General features: G+C 38.3%; 1 protein-coding gene across 2 annotated transcripts in view; it reads right to left on the bottom strand.

Moving 5' to 3' along the window:
* Nucleotides 1-21749, bottom strand: part of LOC131146492 (lysine--tRNA ligase, cytoplasmic) — a 42993-nt gene that overhangs the window by 18806 nt on the left and 2438 nt on the right. For both annotated transcript variants that reach the window (XM_058096125.1, XM_058096124.1), the window contains exons 3-6: nucleotides 21538-21606; nucleotides 21246-21411; nucleotides 21062-21155; nucleotides 4189-4274 (exon numbers count right to left, since the gene is read on the bottom strand). In XM_058096125.1, coding sequence (XP_057952108.1) covers nucleotides 4189-4274; nucleotides 21062-21155; nucleotides 21246-21411; nucleotides 21538-21606 — 415 coding nt within the window. The remainder of the gene's footprint in view (nucleotides 1-4188; nucleotides 4275-21061; nucleotides 21156-21245; nucleotides 21412-21537; nucleotides 21607-21749) is intronic.

Below are 21749 nucleotides of genomic sequence, written 5' to 3'. Positions count from 1 at the left end.
GGGATTCCATCAAAGGAAGAAGACCAGCAATGAGGGTTCACATGGTGGGCTCGTGGTGAAGGGTAATCAGGATCGTGGGAGAAGCAAATCCTGGAGTGGACCAAGTGGTAATAAAACTCAGTTAGACTCAGTATGTTCTTTTCACATGATGCCCAACAAATCCTGGCTCACCACTTACAGATTGGTGAGTCCTGGTTCTGTTCTAATAGGAAACGGTGCGGTCTGCAAAGTTGTCGGAATGGGGGATTTCAGAATCAAAATGTATGACGGTGTGGTAAGGACGTTGTGTGGGGTAAGGCATGCACCCGATCTATAAAAGAACGTGATATCATTGGGTGCTTTGGATTGTAACAGGTGTAGTTACAAGTTCAAAGGCGGGACAATGATGGTGTGTGATGGCGTATTGTTGGTAATGAAGGGACAGAGGATAGCAAGGAATCTCTATACACTGCATGGTAGTTATAGGTGGAACTGCAGCTGGGAGTTCTGAGTCAGGAAATACCGTTTTGTGTAATGTAACCACACACAAAACAATGGGTATTTTTAACTACATTGGTATGGATGTTTGGGGACGGTGAGGATAGCATCACAGGTTGGACATGAGTATTTCATGAGGTTATCACGAAAGGTTTGGAGGTATCTCATGCGGCACAAGTGGGAAATGTTTTCCAGGTGTAACTTGTGGCTAAGGTGGAGTACAAGACCGGGAGAGAGTTCCTCAAGTCAGATATTGTTGCCAAGTACGTTGGCATTCAAGAAGTTTTGTGAGCAAGGCATGGTGTTTGCAAGGCTTGCAAGGGACTTCTTGGTAAAATCAGCGAGTATAGCTTATTTCTCGATTAGTCGATAGACAAAGGTATCACTAGACGGGAGAGTTGTAGGAACGGTCTGACCTGGTTATGCGGTAGACTTTGGAGGTCCAGTCATGCACATTTCTAGTGAGGAGGGATCTAGGCTTGGTGAAATGTTCGAACAGTGCATCTTTCTAGTATATAAGAAAGATGGGTTCAAGTTGAGTGATCCAATGGCAAACAAGGTGGTGATTGGTGGAGACATGGTTTTAAGTGTTAAAACCATGGTACAACGTACTCAAGTACATAAAGAGAAACGGGTGCCAAAAAGCTACAGTAGCAGCAATGAGCATGTTGTGTAAGTGGAGTTGGAGACTCAGGGCAAAAGAGCAGGGAGTTCTAACTCAAAAGACTTGCAGTATCATAGGATAAACTGGAGTAGAAAGGAGATTGTGATGTAGGTGGAGTTTCAGACTCAGGGCAAAGATGATGTTGGTCATAATGCAGGGAGTTCAAGCTCGAGAGACCAACGAGATCATAATAGGCTCAAAGGCACTATCAAGCCACCGCCCAAGTGTGATCTGATGTCTTATGCAACCATGACTACCAAGAAGGATCCTACTACCTTTCAAGAGGCAGTGCACGGCCAGGAGAATGGTAGGTGGACAGTGTCATGGTAGAGGAGATGGAGGTACTGTATAAGAATCAGAAGGGAGGGTTGGTGGTGCTCCCAAAGGGAGAGAGGGAGAGAGGCTGCAAATGGTCAAGTATTCTGTTGTTTTGTGCGAGTGACATGCCGATTGCTGGAAAGGTTCCAACTGAGGCAAATCAATCGAAGACTCTGTTTAGAAAGGAAGTTGACATAAAGGTGTTGCGTGCTGCCAAGAGTGTTCTTGGGTGGGAGATTCGCAAGAGTAAAGTTACAGGGAGATACGGATTATCTTGGGATGACTTTGTAGTCATAGCTACAGGGAGATTCGTGTTATCTCAGGGCAACTGTATGGACAAAACTACATGGAGATTGTGGTTATCTCATGGTGGTTTTGGGGATCAAGTGTTGGTGAGGTTTAGCATGGTTAGTGTTAAACCGGTCACTGGTACACCGTTGGCGAATCTAAGTAAACAGTCTACCGCTCAGTACTCGAGGACGAACGGTGATATTTGAGACGTATCAAAGGTTTCCTACGCCAATGCAGTTGGGTACTTCGGTGAGCAATAGAGGGATCTATCAGTTGTGAGGTTCCTAGAAGGAAACTACACAAGAGACTTAGATAACAAGAGGCTTACAACAGGGTGCGTTGTGGGAAGGCCTAATTGTTGGAAGTCCAGAATACAGTCTTAGAGTGCGCTGGTTACAACTAGATCGGAGTTCTTGGCAAAGGCTGAGGCTGCCAAGGTAGCATTGTGGTTCAGAGGATTGTTCAAGGAGCTGTGTGTTCAACTAGGTGAAGTTCTTGTTACCACGGTCAAGTTCAAGCATGGCTTGGACTAAAGTTACGTCTCCAGGAGTTAGAGGGGAGGTGGGTTCCAATCTACTGGTTCGGGTGGGAGCAGCAGGGATTATACTTTCGGATTTCTCCTAAGTGATGAATATTCACCAAGGTGGAGATTGTTGGGGATGTGGCTCATATTCAGAGCGGATCACATGCACTGGAGAAAGCTACATGGAGCGAGGGGCAATGGCATGAGACAAGTCTGCAGGTCAAAGGGCAAACAGTCAACGAATTGGGCAAACCATTGACGATTTCAGGAAAAATGTTAAGGTAATTCTTTCTACTCCAAACCGTCGACGGTCTCAGTCGGCACAGATTACGTTAATTCAAATCGAAGGCTTGTAGATTGGATTTATCAGAGGGATTTCCTCCAGGGATTGCTACAGGGATTGTTTAGATAGGATCTAAGGCTCTAGTACGTTTAGGGTTCGCATATAATCATTGATTTGTAACCCTATTGTGAGCTTTGACATAATTCATAGTGGAAAAGAAGTTGCTGCTCCCGTGAACGTAGGCTTTTGCCGAACCATGTAAATCTTGTGTCTTCTAGTTGTGTTTTTTATTCTTCTTATTATTGATTGCTCGCTTCTTGAGTATATTTCATCATCAAGTGATTGCATTGGTGGTTGTTGATTGATTCGTGTGTGATTGTGTGCTTCCGCTGCGCGTATCCAGTGAACGAACAACAACAGTCCCAATTTAAAATCTTATGTTTCTTCGATAAGACGGGTCTCTTAGGGAGTGTTTGTATCATGGGTTACGCTTAGCACTCTTAGCCCATATCTAGTGCAGCACAACAACAAGATCAACCAGGGGAGGCTTCTTACCCCCTCACATGGACTAGAGCAGCCCCCTGCCCCCCAAAACATGCCATCTTAAGCAAAGGGAGTTAAAAGATCAAAAAAAAAAAAAAACGTAAAACATATAAGAAGAACAAAAGAACAAGAGTAGGAAATTCCACCTCTCTTAGGGAGCATTTGTCTCATGGGATACACTTGGCTAAGCACTCTTAGCCCATATTTGGTGCAGCTCAACTATAAAATAGGCTAGGGGAGGCTTCTTACTCCCTCACATGGGCCTGAGCAACCCCCACCCCCCCCCCCCAAAAAAAGAAAAAACAAGCCATCTTAAGCTAAGGGAGTTAAAAGACATAAAAACTAAAATGTAAAAGAAGAAGAAGAAGAACAAAAGAAGGAAGTTCCACCTATGTCCTATTGTATGCCTTATCTTATGAATGGCAGATAAAACTCGGAATAGGATAATTGTCCTGTCCAAACCAGTCCGATACCATTGATCTAGTCAAATCCTACAAAATCTTAGCTAGCAAAACAAGTGCATCCTTATTTTACACAATAAAGTAAGAAACCCCTGTAATGATATACTTTCTCAAGCCCCCAATGGGTTAATAACTAACACTAGATGCATGAAAAGTTTCATCAACAAGATCTAGTGGGAAAAAAAATTTTAACAATAAGCCCCTGTTTGGAACATCTTAAAAATTAAGTACTTTTTCTTCAAATTAAAAAAAAAAAAAAAAAAAGTACTTCTTATAGGTACTTATTTCAAAAAAATACTTCTCCAAACTTCCTTTTTTTTTAAATAATAAGTATTTCTTAAAAAATATTATTCTGAAAAAGTACTTATAAATAAGTAATCATAGACTACTTTTAGACAAGTACTTTTTCAGTTAAGTACTTTTTTCATATAGTTACAGTTACAGCCACAAGATGCTGCCATAGCAAAACACACTGAATGGAGTTGGTAGAGCAAAAAGTTTAGTCAAGCTCACTTTATATTTAACTAAAGACCTCAATTTCCCTCGTAGACTCATAATATGAATCAAAGATCAACAGTAAATATGTAAATATATATATACATATAAGGTAAGTTGTAAAATCCCAAACCTGGAAATCCAGTGACACCAACAATATCCCCACGCTTCACACCAGAATGAAGCTTAGAAAACTCAGCTTCATCCATGCCTGAGCTCCTGCAATAACGAGAAAAATTCATTCATAAAAGTTTTGAGACAAGGGAACAGGATTTTAAAATGGGGTCGAGGAGAGAATTTGAATGAGAAAATAACATAATTACTCATAGCCACCTCAAAGTTGGCCCAATGCCAATTTGTCCCCCTGGGGTATAAAGAGTTGCACTTAACTTACTGAAGGTTTGCTCCATCCAACACCATTGAGTCTCATTATTCAAGTAGTACATTTAAATAGTATTGTGCAATATTTCTAATGACAAGAAGGCAAATTGAAAATCTAAACCACACGTGGGTTAGGTATAATTATTTTTCAAACGCAGAGCATTTTTCATGTCACACAACTTGCAATGACCACTTAAATATACATGCGCATAACAGGATTTGATGGTGGTAAACGAAACAAAGCAGAGGTTTTTAATGATACGTGGGTTAAGTGAAATCCATCCAAATTACAAGTAGGTAAAATGCAATTATCCCTAATTTTTATTATTTGAAAAGCAAAAGCAGCTAGGAATTAGTCCATTGGCCTCAGCAGAAAAGGGAAGGCCCCAAGGACCCCAAGCAACATTAACAAATAGCTAGTTAAAAAATTTATGCTTTGACCATTAAATATGTTAATTTATGTAATTAAACAGAAAATATCATTGTTTATAGTATTAAAAAAATTATTAAGGAAGAGTACAAGTTAATGGAGAACAAGATGGGTGTGTGTGTGTTACGTATTAAACAGAAAAGATAATTTTGTTATGGAAAAGGAAATTTTATCTAAGATGGAGGAAATATACAAGCTAAAATAGGAAGCAAAAAATAAATAAATTACTAAAAATTAAAAGACATATTCAAAAAACCCTTGTTCAAACCCTTCCCATCATAATTAATGAAGCACTTAAATCCATCTACTCTCGTTGGCCCTTTTTCTTCTTACTTCTTCCACCAAACAACCTAATTTCCTTTCAACAGGGGTCTATCAAGTGCACACCCTCCCATCCACGAAAGCTTGGGCTACATTATCCTTTTTATCCCTAGGACCTATTTATCATCCACACCTGAATTAACTCCTTTCTCCTCAAATAGAAAAACTCCTTCCAAATCGACTTTGTTGCAACGTTCCCAGCGTGAATTGGACAAGAGTGTGTAAAAGGTGGTTTTAAAATGATATTTTCGTGGAAAAAAAACATGGTGTAATGAAATCACCACAAACCTTTTAGAGTGTGGTTAGGAACACTTGATTATTACCCAATTAAGGGTAGAATCGGTCTGCGTTACCGAAGTAGGGATCGGGAGTTCGGTTACATGAGGAGAATGTATTAGCACCCCCTACACGCTCGTTCTACGAACGGTACCTAATTAAATGAAAATCATCCCAAATTTAATTCAAAAAAGCCTTTTATTTTACTCCCTTTGTAAATTTACAAAATGCATATAAATGAGCCACACAAATATACACATAATATACAATATGTACATATTCCCTCAAAACTAGGACACACAGAGTTTGAAAAAGCTCATGCCCTTTGTTTGAAATCATAGGGAAACAAAATCAAAAAAATATTATACAAAAATATTTTTCCAGAATTGCTTCACAAACTCCATAGAAGTTTTCAAAATATCAAATAGTATGTTCCAAATTCTTCTAAGAGGCTTTTAAACTCATTTGGGATGAAAAGTTAGAAAAATAATTTTCTAGACCTCAAAAACTTTTTTTGAATTTTTCTCTAATTTTCTGAATTTTTGGTGAATTTTCCATAATTTTCCCGAATTTTTAAACAAATAAATAATAAAAAACAAAATAAATAAAGAAAATAAGAAAACCAGTTTGAAATCGGTTCAATGGGTCAACCGTGAAAGTGTTCGCGGTTGCATGTTAACACTGTAAATGTGTTAACAATGTGCGCAAGAGTGTGTGCTAACCAATGTGTGAGTTAATGTGTGTAGTGTGTGTTAAGGTGTGTGCATGAGGTGCGTGAGTTAGTGTGTGTTTAGTGTATGTAAGCGTGTGTGAACAGTGCGTGAGTTAGTGTGTGCATGAGGTGTGTGCAGGTGTGTGTGAGTTTAAACAGTGTGTGTTTTTTAGTGTGTGCAGGTGCGTGAGTATAAACAGTGTCTTTTCTAGTGTGCGCATGTGTAAACAGTGTGTTTTTTAGTGTGTGCATGTGAACAGTGTGTTTTTTAGTGTGTGTGAGAGTATAAACAGTATGTTTTTTAGTGTGTGCAGGTGTGTGTGAGTGAGTGTAAACAGTGTGTGTTTTTGTGTGCACATGTGTAAACAGTGTATTTTTCAGTGTGTGCATGAGGTGCGTGCTTTAATGTGTGTGCTGTGTGTGTGCATGGTGCTCTGTGTGTGTGTGCAGTGTGCTGTGTGTGCCGTGTGCAGTGTGTGTGCTGTGTGCGTGCATGGTGCTGTGTGTGTACTGTGTGCGTGCATGGTGCTGTGTGTGTGCAGTGTGCCGTGTGTGTGCAGTGTGCCGTGTGTGTGCAGTGTGCTGAGTGTGTTATTTCTTCTGCAGCATTTGACGCTGAATCCAAGACATTTTCAGATGGGTATGCTCAAGCAACCAAGCATGTCCTCTGCCTTCTGACATGACGCAGATCATCTGTGAACAACCAAACAACATCCCTTGTTCCCCTCACAGATCAGACCCAACCCATTTTCAGACAACAAAACTACAATCATCACCTCATTTTTGAATTCAAATGTGAGATAAAGAAAACCCAAAAAAAAAAATTCATATCATGTTCCTGAGAGAATATTTGCACTTCCAGAAGAAGTTTGGTATTCTATGATGACCAGAGCCGTAAATACCAACTTTTTAACGCATTAAAATAAAACCCAGACCACTGATTGAGCAATAATGACCGAAGAAGACAGAAGAAATGCGAAGGTTTCAGGCTAACTACCTTGATTCAGGAGAACACACCATTGATGAATATTTAGAAGCTCCAGAAGTGAAAGCCAGTGCAGCAGAAAACCCTGTGTTGCATAGTTTTAGATCAGCGACTGTGGAGATGAAGATCTGTGAGCTTCCTCTGCGCACCTCGCACCTCCCGCACGGCAGCGCCACCCAGGCGAGTCGCAGATCGTCAGCGAGATCCTAAGACAAGAGCTGCTCGTAAAACAGCCACCGAACCGGCACCAGGACAGAAGCGATCAGATCGCACTTCGCTGCCAACGAGGACAATAGCTCAACAACTCTGGTTGAGGAAGTGGCGAAAACCGTGAAGGATGTGGCTGCAGTGATGGAGGGAGGTCCGGTAGAGGGGAGCAAAGCCGACGTCGGAGGTCAAGGTGCCAGAGAGGTCGAGAGCAGTGACGCGGTGTTCTCTGCTGTGTGTCAGAGTGAGAGAGCAGACAGAGAGGGAAGAGAGTCGGTGCCAGAATCAGAGAGAGAGGCCGTGAGGTATGTGAGTGGAGGCTGCTCTTCTATTGCAGAGTGTGAGCGAAAGAGGAGAAGAGAATGGAGACTGCAGGCTCAAAGAATGGAGAATGCAGGCTCAGAGCATGGAGAATGGAGGGTCTGGATGGCAAGGATGCTTGGGATTCAATGCCGAAGGGAAAGTAGAGCTTGGAGAGGAGCCAGAGAGTGAGAGCTGGCGCCAAAGTGAGGAGATCGAAGAGAGAGGAGGGATTTAGTGTGAAGATAGAAAATTAGAGAGTTCGGAGAATTGGAGAGCGAGATGGCAGAACTTTTGAGGGAGCTCCTGCAGCGGAATGGGAGAATGGTGGAGGGAAAATGAGAGAATGTGTTGTGTGCGAGTGCCCCCCCTCCACTTTTCTGTGCCGAGACACCTCATTTATAGGGGTCTGACTGTCTGAGTGGTGCAAATTGGCATGCAAAGCCCGCGGGAAGCAGAAAAAATTCCAATAGAAAATATTCCTTCCCCTATACGCGCGTGGTTCTATTAATGGGGTTTGGGAGAGAATCATTTCTCCGAGCGCACATGCTTTTCTTTTCTTTCTTACTTTTGAATTTCTTGTATATTCATTTTTTGTGGTCCAATTCTTGTCTTCCAAAAGGAAAGACCCGGATTTTAATAAAACTTGATTCCCGGCAATAAAAGGATCCAGACTCAAAAATAAAATAATGACGACTCAATAAAATAAAGTGGACTAAAAAAAAATATAAAGGACTCAAAAATTTTTTTAAACAAAATACTTAATTAAAAAGCCTCAATTTTAGAATTTAAAGAGAAATCAAATTTTTTTAAAAAATTAGAAGACCCAATTAAAAACTCGATTTAAAATTAAAACACTCAATTTAAAGATAACTGAGACTCAAATAAAAAGACTCAATTTTGAAAATTAAAGGCCTCGATAAAAATAACAGGACTCGATTTAAGAAAATCCGGGACTCAATTAAAAGCACTCAATTTCGAAAATTAAAGGTCTCAAGAACTTTGTTTTGAAAAGGACTCAATCGGATCCTCCCATTCCCAGGAATAAAGCCAACTTCAATTACGCTGGGTCTTCCCAAAATGGCCTGGTTAAAATTGGGGTGTCCACAGACTTCAAGGGTCTTTCAGACACAAAAACTTTTTTTTCCAAAGATAAGGAATTAGCCTCATACATAATAGCATAAAATTCACCCAATATTAAACCGTTACCAGACCCAAAGCCACTATCAAACTCACTCTCCTCATCTGACACATCACCCCACTTTTTATTCTCCTCAATGTCTCCCTTCTTACTATCATTATTCTCCAAACCTCTAGATTCAGCCTAGCTCTCCACACAAAGTAAAACTTCCATCATTATTCCTCTTTAGAGCCTTTTTTTGTGTGCAGCTCTGGATGCAAACTTTGCTCTCCAAACATATGTTGTGTGTCTCAAGACATGACTAAGACTGATTTCATTGCCCTTGCTAGAAATGTAACTCTTATCAAAGCCATCAAAAAAAAAACTTTTATACTACTTCTTGTTCAACCATTCTTCTTGTGACACTTATCTTCCAGATCATCCATATTAATATCAAGAACAATGTGCATGTTAGATGGGTTGGCCACTATTCGCAGAGGAGACTGCAGGCTCAAAAAAGATGCATTACACTGTCCTTCACTTGAAGTTGAGCCGACTAGGCAAACAATGAGGATTTTTCCGTGTCAAAACTGATTCCCTTCAGCTACAGACGTCTTCTCCAAAAGATTTATTGAAGCATAGTCTCCCCCTCAACCACAAGGGGCTTCTAATGAAATAGAGGGCACCTCCTTAGAATTGCATACAGCCCAAAGTTCCTTGCATGAGCCTTCCAACTTCATAAGTTGCTGATGCTGCATTCGTAAAATGCATTGACATGTCCATGGTGCACTGACCCTCTTATGCCTACAGAAAGATCTTTTGTAACGTGTCCCTTACAATCTGGCTCAAAGGGATTAATAAGAATTTGGGCCCCGAACTGCAAGTACAATAAAGCCCACTGGAATAGCTTGAAAAATTTATTTAGCCCAAATCCAAAATACTATTTATGGATGGTCAATTCCATTTAGACATGGGATTGGGCCTAGATGCCCACTCTAAGTATCTCCTCCTCCCTTTTACATGCTGGAAACACTGGCCAGCCTCCCCTTGAAAAGGCCTATGAGAGGGTAAGTTGGAACTTTTTGGATAAGATTTTTGCTAGTAAGAGGTTTGAGGAGAGGTGGCAATCCTGGATAAGAGGTTGCTTATTATAACCTAATGCTTTCTTTTCGGTTATTATGAAAGGAAAACCTAAATCATGGTTTATAGAAACAAGAGGGTGTTAGACAAGGGGGTCTGTTATCTCCTTTCTTGTTTGTGTTAGTGCTTGATGTTTTGAGTAGAATGGTTGAAAGGATGGTTGATAGGGGTCTAGTAAAGGGGTTTGGAAGGGGGTACATAGGAGGATTGGGTATCCCACCTTCAGTTTGACGATCATACTATGTATTTCTTAAACAATCAAAGATATTCCTCGTTTTTGGGAAAAGGTAAGAATAAGATCTATTGAATTTAGGGCAACAGAAACAAAGAACAAATACAAGAGAAAACTTAAGCAATAGAGGAATAGAACTACTGGATTAAGGGAAGAAAACAGATACCTTTCTCTTGTTGAGAGGGTTACTGAGATTAAAATTAAATGGAGGAAGAGTGGTACCAAAGCAATTAATCTTAGTTCTAGTAGATCTAGGGAGTTAGCTACAATAGAGGGTTGCAGTCTTTTGGACTGGTCATTGTCTTATTTAGGAGTCCCATTGGGTGGCAATCCTTAGTCACTGGGTTTTTGGGATTCAGTGGTGGAGAGGCTATCTAGGCATTTGGATGCGTGGAAATGTGCATTATTTTCCTTCGGGTGTCACATTACTCTTATTCTGGCTTGTCCTGCTAGCATTCCTCTTTACTATTAGTTTATTTTTAGGATTCCAGGAAGGATTGCTGTTAAGCTTGGGAAAAATTATGAAAGATCTTCAGTTCGGGTTTTGGGAGATGAGGGATCATTTAGTTAGTTGGGAGGTGGTGTGAAGGTCATGGACAGAGGTTTGGATCCTGGTAATTTGGTGTCTATAAACACTGCTCTAATGCTAAATGGTTATTGTGGTTTCCCTTGTAGGATTCCTCTCTTTGGCATATACTCATCAAAAATAAATTTGTCTTGCATGTCAATGGCTAGGATGCTAATATTGGAATTAGATGTTTTTCTGAAAGCCTGTGAAGGTGCATTTCTCAGATTTACCCCCTCTTCATTCCTTGTACTAATTTTGTTTGGGCAATGGTTCTCAAGTTCATTTTTGGGAAGATATTTGGGTGGGCAATACCACTTGGTCTTTTTCTTTTCCCTGTCGTTATCACTTGTCTTCTAGGCATAATGATGTTATGTTTTCTTTATTTCATTTCTGAGAGTGATCCGTCTTCCTAGGATTTTCTCCTTTCCACTCCATAAAACTATTTGGAAGGCCAAAGATCTTTCAAAAATCAAGGCTTTTATTTTGGTTGGTTGTTCATGATAAGAGATAAGATCAACAATCTGTCCTAGAGTAGGAGACCTTGAGAGGCACTTTCTCCTGATGTATATTCTTTATGCATTGATAGTTCAAAAGCAGCTTCTCGTCTGTTTTTGCATTGCACTTCTGAATGGAATACTTGGCATAAGCTTTCTGGCCTCCTAGGAGTGAGTTGGGTTTGTGTGGAGTCAGTAGAGGAGTTGTTGGTCATCTCTCTTTCCAGTTTTGGTATAAGGAAGCAGATGCTTTGTGGAGGTATGCAGTTTTCCCAACTATGTGGGATTTATGCCTGGAACAAAATGCTTGAATTTTACAGGGAAAAAGCTGAATTCCTCTTTGTTAAGACAGAAGATTCAATACTTACCCTCACTTTGCTGTGCTGCTGCTGGTTGTTTTAAAGGAGTGAGATTTTCTGATATTCAACGGGACAGGCTAGCTTAATTAGTCTGATGGCTGTTCTTTTTCTTTTGTTTTATTGTAATTTTTTTCTTCTTTTTGTTTAGGAGGATCTCTTATTCTCCTCTTTAATTCTTTCTATTCCAATGAATTCATCTTTTTTTTTATTAAGAAAAAACATTCTGAGCTTTGCTGTTGCACTGCCAACCATCTTAAGCGAATCTCCAACTTCTCAACTAATCTGTGGCTTCTGTTTTGACAAATCAACCATCTCCCACAATAAGAGGATTATATCCCACCAAGATGAAGGGGATCTGACTTTTCACCAGCCAACACTGCCTTTAACTGATCATTGAACCTCCTTTACTGATTCTTATTTCGACTTAAACAGGAATAAAGATAGCAAAAGTTTCCCCTCTTTTCGGCTAACTCCCACTTTAAAAAAAACAATCCTTCAAGTTTGCACAAGCTCTCAGTCTACAGAAAAATCAGCCGAACTTCTTTTGTCTCTGGCAACTTCCCAAACCAATCAAGCCCAGATCCATTCTGCTGCTGTAACTGAAAACCTAATCCATCAACTCAATGATTGGCAGCCTTCACCTTCTCCATCATAAGAACATAACCTGCTTCATTCTAATGACCCGCTACCTTCACCCCTTTTAATAAGGATTAAAGGATTCCCTTCAATCTTGATGGATTTGGAAGGATCTATCTTCCTCATATCCTGTTGAGCAATCCATACGCATTTTGGTGGTGGGGAGGAGAGGGAGGAGAGTGCACAAGACATTTAAAAAAAAAAAGGCATAAACAACAACAACAACAACAAGCCTCAAGTCCCGCTAGGAATGAAGAGGTTTATCAGATGACACACATATGAGAAGTATACGAGTCTAGGGGCCATGAAATATTACATTGAGGCCTTGTTTGAAAGACTTCAAATGGGAATGGTTCATTCCTCAAATATTTGGGTGTTCACTTGGAAGGGAATAAATACAAGGAATGACCTGAAATAAAAAACTAGCAATTACTAAATTTTAATTACCATGGGGAGGGTGAGGGGAAACAAGAATCGCAACAGGGGGAATTGGAATTCCCACCAGTATGCATTTTGAACCATGTTTATGCACACCAAACATAGGAATGGGAATCGATGTTTGAATTTCAATTCCGTTCCAAGCCCGATTCCTGAAAGCAAACAGGGAGTGCTTCTGACACTTTCAGGACTCACTCTATCAAAAGTTATTAAGCTCTAAGTATTATTTTTATAAACAAAGAAATTTATTGGAGAGAGAAAAAGGGTACCACAAGGAAAAAAGAAAGAAAAAAGGAGGGTAAGACATCCTCCCAAAACAAAATAATTAGAGAAAAATAAAAATTTCCAACAAAAAAAACAAATATTACAAATCGGGTCTACTTGAGCAAAGCCACTCAGCCCGCTGCAAATCTGCCAGAGGAAACCCCACAGCAACACAAGAAACATAACTGTCATCCAATGCAAGTAAGAGGTGTAACCAAATTTTTGAAAATTCTGGTATTTTTCTCCAGCCAATTAGTACCCATAATTGAATACTGCCACAAAGCCTTCCTCTCCTTCCCCTTTCCAAACCCCTTAAACATCAAAGAGAAAGAATGCCTCCAAGGAGCAAGGGCACACCAAATTCTGTCCAAAAATAACAACTTTCTCCAAAGGGTCCAAGAGAAATGACGATGTAAGAACAAGTGTGAAGAAGCCTCTCCTCCATTGAAATAATCAAATAAAGGACATACACATCAGGCGATAGAGACCTGTAAGGTCTATGTTTCTAGAGCAAGTCATTGCTGTTCAATTTTTCCAAGACCACAGCCCACAAAAAGGCCTAACCTTGGAAGGAACTTGATGGCTCATAGTTGTGGAAAACATATCCCATTTTCCCATTTTCCAGCTTTCCAAAGAGTTAAAAAAATTTTAGCTTATCTTTTAGATTTTAAAGATTTGTATTAAAAAAAGTTAAAAATAAAGAGTTTGTTTAATGTGCAAACAGTCTCTTACTTTTTATGTCTAGATTTCAATCTTCAATTTTCCAAAAATAAAATGAGGTAGTATACGGGATCATGGATTTTGAAGCTGATTTTGACTTTGTGTGGATTTTGACAAATCAAATTCTAAGACTCAAATTCCATGCTCTTATACACAAAGCAAGAGTTAGAAATCTAAAAATTAATAAAAAGGTATTTTCCAACTTCTCTACATAAATTTAGAAAATTGGAGAACAAGATAGCATTTTCGTAATTATTTGAAAAAATAGAAATGAAAATAAAACTATTTCCACAAGTAAATGATGCCAAAACCTTTTATTATTGTTCATACAAATATTGTAAAATGAAAAATGAGCCAAAGTTTTGGTAATTTTTAGAAAAATTAAAATGGAAAATGAAAACTGTTCTCCACAACTAAATGGGCCCTTAGCTTTCCAAAAGGAGAAAGGGACAAGAGGAGTAATATTAGGAACATGAGTCAAAAGGGTGAAGAAAGAATTACAGGAAAAATCCCCAAAAGAATCTAAAACCCAAACTCTTTTGTCACTCAAGGAAATTGATCAAAACGTCAGGCACATTGGTCTCTCTCTCATTAAGGTTACTCACAAAATGAAAATCCCAAGAACGCCCATTCTCTTGCAAAGGGAAGACAGAAGAATAGAGGAATAATTAAATGAAGATAACCAATAAAGACAAAGAAACGCGATAGCCAAAGGAGCCACCCCAGTCCAATGATCCCCCAAAAATCATATTCTCTCCCCATTACCAATGGTCCTAGTATCATACGTCAAGATGAGAAAAAGGCCGAAGTTTTCTTTAGCATGCCTAATGACTACAAGCTCATGTTCACCCAAGGAGAAATTGAGTCGTTTCATTGATTTGCTACAAATTGATAATTTTTTTTATTTATGGCCTATAACTAAAAATTCCTCAATTATTTTTATGATTTTGGTTGGATTTTCGTAGTTCTGCCTCATTCTGCTGCATATTTTTAATATGGAATTCTTCAATGATGGTTGACATATTTTTACTAGGGCAAAAGACACTCACCTCCCCCTAAAGTTTGACAAGAAGATACTTTTCCAGAGATTTCAAAAATCCCACAGACCTCCATTGAAAATTAATTTCAAAGAGTCCGAAACACTTTTCCCCCTCCATCAATTACCATCAAATAACCAAGTGAAATTTCAAAAAACAAAAATAGACTGATTAGACCTTTTTGCCCTTGAGACACATGAAATAGCATAATTCAAATATCCAAAACAAAAACAAAAACAAAATATAAAAAAATACAACCTCAATCAATGAGGATTAATTTATTTCAAATATAAAAAATAAAAATAAAAATAAAAAATGCACTCTATTGGGGATGGGTTTCTAACCATTGCTATGTCATTTCACGTGAGCCAAGTCCAAAAAAAGGTAAAATCATCAAATTTTTGAAAATATTTGACTACTTGACAGTAAATTGACAAATGACAGCACAAGTGTCCAAAAAATCAAATGTGGACATCCATGGAATTTATGAAACCTCAAGAGAGGTCTGCATCATTTTGCCAAACCTCAAGAGAGTTTAGCATCTTTCTCACTTTTCATTATTACAGCACAGAATGTGGGTGACATTTTTGTTTGTTGTCTGTAATTTTATATTGGTGGGTATTGCAAAATAATTGCACTGCAAAACAAATGATCTTCTTTTTAGTTGGAATTCCTTTGAAAGAAAATAAGCTACCTATGTTTTTTATACGTAGAAATTCTAACTAAATAATTTTAATTTTAACTTTAAAAATTCATCCCCATCCTTAGTCCACATGCTAAACATACTTATTCTCATTCCATGATGTCATTTTGATTCATGATTGTTATATGCCAAATGCAGTAATTGTCATTCCAATCATTGTTACAATTTCGTCAAACCCATAACCCTTCCTTCATGTCCATTATGATGGACTCATTCCATATAACCAAATGACGCCTTATTAAAATGCACCCTTTAATTTAAATAATTGTATGTTCCAATGATGAAGGGGCAGCATCAAAGTTCTACAGCCATGGAGAAATTAGAAGAGAGGAAGGAAGGGGAAGGGAGGAGAGAAGGGTTACAAGGGGGAAAACCCACGTTCAATTCAATTCGAATTCATCAACAACTGCCTACAACATGGCTTTCATACACTATTTATAAGAAAGCCTCTAAACACATGAAATTACACATATACCCTTAAAACAACATTATTTACAAACCAACCTCTAGAATACACAAGGACTACCAACAAGCCCCCAAATACACAAAATACTATCTTAATTAAACTAAACAGATGCTTACTACTAATTAAACCCAACAATTCTCAATGCAATTCTTCTTAACTAGTCTCCAACATGGATCTTCCCAAAGTCTTGCCTCTTGTCCTACATTAACTCTCCCCCCAATTAGAAAAGATTCGGCCTCGAATTTTGAGATGTTGGAGGATTAGAAGTAAGAAGCAAATTTGGACTCTTTGAAAGCCAGCATTTAATGAGACAAGAAACCACGTTCCATTAGCACACCATAAACTTGAGTTGGGAATTAGCATCAATGAACTTATTGGGATGACAAGCTCAACAATAGGAATGTTTGAAAGATTTTGGATGTCTTCAAACAAATGCATTTCCTTGCTTCAAGTATTTTCAAGTTGAGTAAATGCGACTAATTCTTTGTCTTCGCTGATTGGTAACATGGACTTCAAAACGATTTTCCTCCCATCACAATGGAAGACGTGCGTTCCCAAGCCCTTGAATCACACCCAAATCTTCCAACCAAGAAGAACCAAGGAGTAAATGGAAAATCTTCATAAGAAGGATATCGCACCAAACATTAGCCAAATATTCACCCATTTGAATAGGAACCAAACATCTCACACAAACATTTATAGTAGAGATATCAACCCAAGATATCACACAAGGCTCTAGGTGAGGTTTCAGATGAAGCTGCATTCGGGTGACTCCGTTTATGGAAATCACATTCATTGAACATCTTCCAACAATTATAATTTTGCAAAATTTTCCTCCACATTTGAGAAAGGCGTTGAAAATCTTGAAATTGAGGAAATGGCATTCCTTTTTTCCTATAAATGTGTCACCATGTTGCTAAAAGTTTATACAAATATATACTGCAACTTTATATGACCAATAGCCCTTTAATACAATTTCCACAAGCCTAACTCCCAATTTCCCAAAAACTATCTTTAATTCACCTTTGAGATATTGATTGTCCTGCTGAAATGAAACTAATTCACAAAGAAAACTCACAAAGTACATCAACCAAACCTGATTTTTAATGCTGGAGTGACAATTTCTAGGGTTACGTGCCAAATTATCGTGCTTGCTTGCAATATATTGTGTCCACAATCAAAATATCTTGTTGCTGGTCAAAATATCACAGAGAAAGCCCAAAATCTCACAATTGAAGCAATTACTCGCAAAACTGAAAGCAGAAGAAGACTCAAGCAGAGTCCCACTCACAGGCTGCCAGCGCAGGGCCACAAGTTGCCGGCAGCAAGACTCCGGCAATGAAACTTCAGTCAAGTGTAGATCTAGTGATGGGGATTACAGCTGTTGTGGTGGTGTGATGAAAAAAGTGCAGGAGGTTGGGACTTTTGAAGGGCCGACTACTGGAAAAGTTTGGCTGGCGTGTGGGGCTACACAATTGGTCGAATGGTGATGCAATTTTGAGGGGAAGGATTTGAAGGTTTCTATTTTCAATGGAATGGGTGATGTTGTAGGATGGTAGTCAGAAAGTGGTGTTCAAGCAAATGGGACATGGCTGGAATTGCAGAAAAAGTTCAGAAACTGCCTTTTGGTGTTTTTTTTAATACTGAAATTTCAGAACAGAGATGACGAGATGAGTGACTAACAGAGAGGGAGAGTGATTAACAGAGAGGGAGAGTGATTAACAGAGAGAATGGATGGAGAAGATGAAGAGAAGGAGAAGAGAAACAATGAAGAAGAAAGAGGGCAGAAGGCTGCTGGGCAGCACATGATTAGGGACAGAACCGAATTTCAGAACAGAGAAAAGAAAGAAGGGGATGAGAGGAGGAGAAGAAACGAAATCAGAAATAGAGAGAGAATTGAGAGCATTAGGAGAGAAAATTAGAAGAGGAGAAGAAGAGAGAGGGAGAAGAAGAGAGAGGGAGAAGAATGGGGGAATTGAAATGGAAGAAAGAGATCGTGGTTGGGCACTGATACCAAATGATGCTGGGGTAGCATCAAGGTTCTGCAGCCATGGAGAAATTAGAAGAGAGGGAGGGAGGGAAAGGGATGAGAGGGGATACCAGGGGGAAAATTCCCGTTTAATTCAATTCAAATTCATCAACAACTGCCTACAACGTGGCTTTCATAGATGATTTATAAGAAAGCCTCTAAACACATGAAATCACACATATACCCCTAAAACAACATGAATTACAAACCAACCTCTAGAAAAAACAAATACTACAAACAAGCCCTCCAAATACACATAATACTATTGTTGGCCTAACAAGGCTTACGAATCTTGTTTTGATGATAACAAAGCAAAGGATCTTAACATGTTTTGCTAAGATACGTTTCAGGGCTCAAAAACTTTCATAAAAAGAGACCAAGCTCAAAAGTTTTTATAACAGATCAAGTCTCTAAAGGATCAAGCTTAAGTGTTTGTAAAGAAGCTCACATGAAGATTATGCTTGGCCCATGATGAAACAAAAGAAAATTGAAGAAAGAAAAGCTTGGATTCAAAGATAGAAAAATTTGATGAAAGCTTAGAGAATTGAAGCTTAAAGGCAAGATGGACTCAGCAAACGACAAGCATGAAGACTCCAAGTTTAGAACATGTTTAAGTCATAAGAGAGTCTTTATGTAAGTACTTCATTCAAATGATGATATGGTTGGATTTGAAGCTTATTAGGAAACTCATCGACTTAGAGATCATATTTTGCAAAACCCCGAAAAATATTTTCCAAAAGTCTTAAGTTACTTTAGGGAAAACAAAAGAACAAAAAGAATTTAAACAAACTTGAAAATCTGAAATTTTGTCTGTCCAGGCGCCTGACATGGTTGGCCTGGGCGACTGACAAGTAGACAGATGGATTTTGGGCAAACTCAAGAGGACCCAGGCGACTAACTCGTAAGTCGTAACGACCCAGTCGACTGACACCTTTCTGCCTTTGAATTTTCAGTGCTTTTAATGACCCAAGCGACTGACCCTTTGTGATCCAGTCGACTGACTCTTCGAAAATTCAAATTTTAAAAATAACAAGAAGTTTCCAAAATTGAGTTTTTTGAATTCTAAACGCTATGAAAACTTGGGAAACACTCCAAGTCACTTGGGGAACACGAAATACACTTTTCTAAACATCTATAAATACCCCCCAAGACAAAGGATTCAACACACCAAGCAATACACAGCAATCAAAGCTTTCTTGCTTACAAAACTCCCAAAACTCTCTTGCTCACATACTTTCTGAAGTTCTCTACTGAGATTTGTTGTGAAACTCTCACAAATTTCTAAGCATATTCTAAATTCTTTCCATCAAGAAAGAAGCTCACGGTGATATACTTCTAAAACTTCAAATTCTTTCTATTGTTATTTTGAATTGAAGTATATAGAATTGTGCTTTATTATTGTACTAATCAGCTCTTGTAGAGAGTGTCTTTGTACACCGAATTTGTTCTTATTTTTGTAGACGGTTTAGGTTTTGAATCGTTGTTGAACCAAGCGTGGGGTATCGTTTAGAGAGGCGAACTCTAACCTATTGAAGGAAGGATTGTAAAATGTTACTCCTACCCGTAAAGGAGTGGTATAATGGAATCCTTGGGTGTGTTGCCTAAGGCGAGGACGTAGGCGGAAATAGCCGAACCTCGTAAAATATTGGTGTCACTCTCTCTTTCCTACACTTATTTAATTTTCTGCTTATATAAATTGCGTGGTTGGATATTTAATTTTCTGCTCATATAAACCACGTGGACTGGATATTAAATAAACTAAAAATTAATTTGACTTTGGGATTGCAGAAACCGAAAGGGAGTACGTTGGTTGATGAATACTAATTGCGGAAACCATAAGAGAGTACATTGATTGATTAACACCCAAGACTCATTAATTAATTGAAAGGTTGTTTAAATTCAGAGTTTTGGAAGCGTGATTGGAAATTTCTATAGTGCTTCATATTGAGAAATCAAGTCTATCAATACAAGGCATTTGTCAGCTAAATACTTAAACTCTACTTTGACTTACTAAATTGCCGAATCTTGGAAGCATTGCTGGAATTATTCTATATTGTGAATCTTGTCTTGGTTATCTTGGTTAATTGAATTAAATTGCTGAAAGAAGTATTCAAATCGGAATTCTCATTCATAAAGGTTTATTATAACTAAATTAATTTTCCGCTGAACTTGCGATTGTAAATCAATTTTGCATGCGTGTTTGCTGAAACCAAAAGGAGATAAGAAAGAATTAATTAAAGAGGGTATAAAGAAATTTTAAAATCCCAAGTTACCCCCCTCTTGGGAATACACCTTCCTTTTCAACTATCTTAATTAAACTAAACACATAGTAAACTACTAATTAAACCCAAAAATTCTCAATACAATTCTTCTAAGCAGTCTCCAACATGGATCTTCCCAAAGTCTTGCTTCTTGTCCTACATCATCCAGCTAAAATATTCTAAGGGAACAATGGTTGAATTAGTTACTAGCTATGGAAAATCAGCACAGATCATGCACAGCCTTTTGTCTATCACTTGCTTTTGGATCCATTTATCACAAAGAAGGTTGACCATAGCCATACTATTAGTTAAAATATTCGTTTGCTCTATCCTTACGCCACTTTATTTGCAGAACTACTTGCATGCCCTTCACAAGTTTTCATATAATGCAGAATGACATAAGAAGTACCAATTTCAAAAGCAAATGGCGCACTGACATCATGAAGGGCTCAGCCTTCTCAATAGAAGAGTTAGACATTGACACCAATAGCCTCTTGACATTTAGAGAACAGAGAGAATTCAAATTGAAGTGTACTTAAATGCACCCAGAAAATAACAAGTCCACATGAAGAATTAGATTGGCAAATACATTCAGCTCAGGGTCCACATAACAAAGCACATTAGGAGAAATTCCATAAGAAAGCACAATAGAAATCCCATAAAAGAAATGCCAACTAAAAGCACTAAAAACAAGGTGCTTGATTAATAAATATTAGTGTTACTTTCTTAACAATTAGTTAGATGAGATAATGCATGTCATAGCCCTCTCAATTTAAATGGCATTACAAATATTAGAAAAAAAAATTCCATCTTTTCTAAAGAGACTAAGAGCATAATCCTACAGTGAGCTTGTGTGCAGAGATGAATATGAACCTAAAAAAAAAAATGCATGAGTACAAAGATAAAGAAATAATAAGACATAAATACCTTGCATCAGCCATAACTTGGACTTTGGTACCACCACCATGCAAATCATAAAAGAACAGCTTTGAAGAGGAAGATCGTTTGCTCATAATTCTCCCTTCAACAGAAAATGTCTTACAGATAAATAAAAAGAAACATGGATGCCACTCAGCATATATAGCAATTGAGAATTCCAAACTTTAAATACCAGCCAATGATACTGTATCTCCCTCAAGATGACATCCATCGCTTAAACTTCTATACTCTTTTATGTATTCAAGTATAGACATCGAAACAAAAAATTTGTGAGGATATGGATTACTGCCAGATTCCTTTTGAGCTGCAAGTACTTTCAGCCTATTTTCAAAGTATTGCTGCAGGCATGACAAAGCGGAAGATCAACACAAGGTTAATGCTACATCCTCGTGGTTTACCAAAATGTTCACTTACAATTACCTAGTAGAAAACTATAGTTCCAGCAAAAATTAACAAATACGCACCGTTGGATCCATGTCTTCATCATCAGCTACTTGGTGCTTCTGGACTTGGGAGCTTGGCATGGTAGCAGCCTTGAAAAGAATGAAATTGCAGCCATCATAAAAATTTAAAATAAAAGGGAAGAAATTAAAAGATATTGGACAATAATAATTCAGATTCAGCAATGTCCAGCTTCTAATCTAGATAATCAATGCAGAAAAACAACCACGAGTTA

The sequence above is a fragment of the Malania oleifera genome, chromosome 13 (assembly GCF_029873635.1).
Source record: "Malania oleifera isolate guangnan ecotype guangnan chromosome 13, ASM2987363v1, whole genome shotgun sequence".
Lineage (NCBI taxonomy): Eukaryota > Viridiplantae > Streptophyta > Magnoliopsida > Santalales > Ximeniaceae > Malania > Malania oleifera.
The sequence above is the reverse complement of the archived record's forward strand: the minus strand, read 5'-3'. Positions and strand labels throughout refer to the sequence as shown.